Source organism: Penaeus chinensis, chromosome 8, assembly GCF_019202785.1.
Source record: "Penaeus chinensis breed Huanghai No. 1 chromosome 8, ASM1920278v2, whole genome shotgun sequence".
Taxonomy (NCBI): domain Eukaryota; kingdom Metazoa; phylum Arthropoda; class Malacostraca; order Decapoda; family Penaeidae; genus Penaeus; species Penaeus chinensis.
In genome coordinates this window covers 7,918,318-7,923,317 of record NC_061826.1, presented here as the reverse complement: position 1 = coordinate 7,923,317, position 5,000 = coordinate 7,918,318, and the positions used below count along the sequence as shown (strand labels likewise).

The following is a 5,000-nucleotide window of genomic DNA, read 5'->3' as shown; positions in this document are numbered from 1 at the left end:
TTTGTAAGGTTTAGAAAAGAACATTTATCACTGTTGAATGGCATCTAGGATACTATTAGAAGTAATGGGCATGGTTAGTATTATGCAGTGCTTTGGTATAAATGTGTGCTTTCTTCTTAGCCCATGGTGCTCTTTTGCCTAAAGGGAGAATATTCTCTGTTTAAAAGACTTCATGTTTCTTACTATTCTTTAATTTTGAAAGATAAAGTTAAGTAAGCTTTTAATCATACCATTTGAAAGAACGGGTTGATGTCTCTAAAGTTTACGGTTTTGGCTGAAGTAGTCTTGTGAGTTCAGTGATATACTGTAGTCTCTATACCTTTCAGAAAAAGTCTTTGCATGATATCCATATCATGAACTTGTTATTATTTTATTCTGTGAAAGAAAGAAAAGAAAGGAAAATTAAGAATTTAATGTGGTGAATAGGGAGGCAGATAAAGAATAAGTAGTACTTGACCTGTTTCATTACCTTTGACATTTTAATGGGTTGTCTTTCTTATAATCTGCAGCTTGAGGGAGAAAAAGTTGCAGAAGGAGCCAGTGCAGCTCATGTAGGCTCTCTTTTTCTTTGCTTTGATATTATACAACTCTAAAATATCTCTTGAACATCTGATGTTGAATAGAGTGAGAGAGAGAGAAAAAAAGAGAAAGATCCTGATTGATAACATGTGAAATACTGATTGCATTTACAGTTCTAAGTACAGGCCACTGTATTTTGAAGTAATTGAATAACAATTGTGTTCACAGTTTCTAGTTGTATGTATTTGATAGTTCTTTGGTCTTTTCCCAGAGAATCCATATTTTAGGAACTTGCCTTGCCTTAATTGATGGATTATTATATGGATAAAATTGTCTTAACATTAATTATGTTATGAGATAGTCTGAGCTATTGACTTTTTGGCATATATATGTATTCTTGAGTGGGAGAATCTAAAAATGTCTAGTGCCTGTATAATTATTTTTTTTCAATTTTGTAATTCAGAGAGTGGAGATATTAATGAACTGTTCAGTAGACTGACAAATGAGAACAACCACATACAAATGAGTAAGCAAGCATAGCTCCTCTTTTGGAATATTAATAATAATCTATTTATGAAGAGAAGCTTCTCATGTCCCTGCACGGTGAAGCTGTAGCTCCCAATTTATTATTGTTTTTCATGATGCTGTGTATTATATCACATCACATCAGAGAACAAAGTTTTTATAATTTCATGCCTTTTCTACCATCTATTAACCAGATAGACATACTCTCAGAGGTCAATTAATGCATAAAATAAGGATGCTATTATTTGTAATTTGAACATCTTGAGATTGATTTGTTATGGTTACTAATGATTAAGAAAAACTAGATGAAGAGAAAGTATTTTGATCTTATCAGTCTCAGGTTTTGATTGGTAAGCCTGAAGTTAGCATATGATATTGTGGAAAGTAGTTGTTGGTATAGCAAATCAGAGGATGATTTTGTTTTCAGATTGCTTTTTAAAATGTTTGATTATGGTGCCAAAATTTGTTTAATCAATAATACATGAGAAAGAAAAGTTGAAAGCCAGATTTTTCTCCCTTTAATTTACAACACTTTTAAAGAAAAGTACTTGTGCAAGATCTTCCCTGAAGTATGGATCATGCTATCAGTGCAGATATCACACCATCATAGATATGTTTTACCCAACAGTGTAAGGAAAAATGCGGATGATCTTAAGGAGGCACTTGAAAAGGTTTTAGCCCCCATGTTCTGCAATGCAATGACAGTAGCCTCCGACGACCAGAAATCCAAACTTGACAAGGTAACTTTCCTGTGTTAGTTTGTAATGATTGCCATATACCTTGACGTTTATGGAACAAGTTACAACTACTTATGAATTTTTCTCTCATTACCACAGCTACTGTCGCTATGGGAATCCAAGATCAACCTAGAAGATGTTGTTCTATTACAACTGAAAAATCCAGTGGAATCATGGGGAGCATTTGAGAAGGGATTGATTGACGAGTTCCCACAAGTAGTTGCAACTATCAACCAACATATAGATGCTACCTTTGAAGTAAGTACTTGTTACTTTTTTAGAAGCAGTGTGATCAAGGGTCAGTTTATAGTATTTAAAAGAATGATGGAAGTGAAGTCTAGTAATGAAGGAGATTGATTTGGCATTGATAAAAACTTGGATTTATTACTTTCATAATATCAGATGGTTATTATTGTTTCTGTATGAAGTAACTTAACCCAGTCAGCATGGATGACAAGAATACGTCCCATGCCCACTGTAATATAAGTTTATTTATTATATTTACACATAGATGGCTTGGTGCTTAGTCACCAAGGAGTCAGTTATTAGTCCTCCCTTTCTCACCTGTTTACACTTTTCCTTGAATATTAAAAAGTGCCTTTTGTATTATTTAATTGTTTTTAATATTACTAAGATTTTGATAACAATTTAATAAGCCTAATATCAATAAGAACAATAACAGTATCAATATCAATATGTATTAGAGAAAAAAAAACACATTTTCCTGCCAATTCAAGGAATGGGGTAATCAAGATTGGTCACTAGGACATACTGATACACTCCTTGCTGGCTGAGCACATGTGGAACCATCTTTATGTAACAAGATACACTAAAAACTATAGGGGATATTACATAAATCTATAGTGATTGGGTTAACTATCAAGAGAGTTTCATGTGAGAGCTTTTCTGGAGTCCCCTGGTCTGTAACAAATACTTCCTTTAATTTTTCTTCTCACAACTTTTTTTAAAATTTTCTTGTTTAACCTCTTTTCTTAACCATTTTTGTTATGTGTTGATAGTATATATATAAATATATGTATTGATAGAATTGAATTTTCCCCAGGGGTATAAACAGCAGCATAATGCATTTGTCCAGCATGCAACAGGACAGATTCAGGCTATTGAACAACAGAAACAGCAACTAGAACAACAGGCAGCAGCAGCTGCAGCAGCCGCAGCAGCAGCAGCAGCGGCAGCGGCGGCGGCAGCAGCGGCAGCAGCAGTAGCTGGTTAGTATGACTTGCTATCACTAAAGAAAAGGAATGGATTAAAGTAAAACTTCAAACAAAATAATTGTATAAGTGATTATTTGTAGTAAAATTTGATAAAGTGAGATACCTAAATTTCTTTCTTGTTGACTTTGTTTTGTTAAAGTAAAATGTTGGCATACTAATTTTTTCTTGGGTAATCTTTCTTCCTTCATTCTGATAAAGTCTTCCCTGTTTCATGTTTTAGTATTTTGTAATCCTTGCATCAATATTTTCATGAGGAGAGGGGAATAGAAAAGGCTCATTGGCTGAAATTATCATTTGCTAATGATACATTTATTGTACTTTTTTTTTTTTTTTTTAAATAAAAAAAGTAATATTTAGGACGATAGTTGAAGTAGAGTTTAGAAGTTTATAATGTCTGCACATTTATGTGATCATTTATTGATCTTATTATCTTTTCAACTATATATATATTTAATAATGGTGTAGATTGATAATGTATTCCAAGTATATGCACAATACCTGTTCCAGTCTATATACATGTGCAGAATAGAGATTGATTATTTAGGTAAGCAAATTAGTTTTCCCTTTTTCATATTATTCTCTCCCCTCCTGTGTACCAGTAACGTAGTTATATCATTGTGGACTTGGTTGTATTTTGACATCCTGAAACAAGATGCAATAAGAGAATAGAGAGAGGAAGAGATTTTTTTTTTTTTTTTTTTTTTATATATTTAAGAAGATAGGAAAAAGAGAGCATTCCATCAGAAGAAGACAGTCAACCTTTTCATCAGGTATTGGACCTCCTTGAACATGTGTTTATTCTATCTCTATTCCGCAGCCCCCGAAGCCTCTAGTAGTGAAGTGTGTAAGTCTTCAACTCCCATTTTAACCTCCAATTTTTTTGTTTTTCTTTGTTTTTTGTTTGTGATTCATCCCGGCTATCATTGAAGGGTAGAAACATTTGGCCTCTTCTCTTTCTTTCCAATTTTTCTTCTTTTTATTTCCTCTTTTTTCTTGGCCTTTGTATGAGCAGCTACTTTGTATGCCACCTTCTATTATTATCATTATAGTTTTTCCTACTCAGGTGAGAGGAAACATTTCCTGTAATTTATTATTAAACTGATTGACCGTTTTGGACAGTTCTGCAAAGTAACCCAATGTCGACGGGCATGACGTGTATGTACATGCCATGCCCACTGTGAGTTTACTTGTTTAATTGTTTTTACGCATAGATGGCTACACTTGTCCTAAGTCACCAGTGAGCCAATTACGAGTGCTGCCTGTCTCGCCTGTTTACCCTTTTCCTTGACTTATGAAAATATTTTACATTATCTTATTTTGCTATTAGTAATGTTTATAGCATTATAGCAATTATAATGTTTAAGATAAAAATAACACCCTTGATATTCATGGCACTTGTAAAAAATATGTTTTTCCCGCCAATTCAAGGAAAGGTGAAATCAGGTAAGGTCACAAGGTCTACCAATTGACTCCTTTGTGGCTTAGCACTAGCAGAGCCATCTATGTGCAGAGACATTTAACAAAAATGTAAAAAACGAGCACAGCATTTTCCCCCTTTTTTTTTTATTCATTTTCCTTATTGGCATTGGGTTAAACTCATTTTATGGCATCAACGTACGTGTGTGTGTGTGTGTGTGTGTGTGTGTGTGTGTGTGTGTGTGTGTGTGTGTGTGTGTGTGTGTGTGTGTGTGTGTGTGTGTGTGTGTGTGTGTGTGTGTGTGTGTGTGTGTGAATATAATATACACATATAGTACATAGACATACACATACATATACATATATACACATACATTCATTCACATATACATACATATATATACACATGCAAAAACATATACATACACATATACATATACATATACATACACATACACATACACATACACATACACATACACATACACATACACATATACATATACATATACATATACATATACATATACATATACACATATACATACACATACATACATACACATAC

General features: G+C 33.4%; 1 protein-coding gene across 1 annotated transcript in view; it reads left to right on the top strand.

Moving 5' to 3' along the window:
• Window positions 1-5,000, top strand: part of LOC125027770 (calcium homeostasis endoplasmic reticulum protein-like) — a 32,789-nt gene that overhangs the window by 10,605 nt on the left and 17,184 nt on the right. Inside the window, exons 8-12 of the mRNA XM_047616907.1 lie at window positions 510-551; window positions 1,673-1,784; window positions 1,881-2,039; window positions 2,845-3,010; window positions 3,834-3,860. Coding sequence (XP_047472863.1) covers window positions 510-551; window positions 1,673-1,784; window positions 1,881-2,039; window positions 2,845-3,010; window positions 3,834-3,860 — 506 coding nt within the window. The remainder of the gene's footprint in view (window positions 1-509; window positions 552-1,672; window positions 1,785-1,880; window positions 2,040-2,844; window positions 3,011-3,833; window positions 3,861-5,000) is intronic.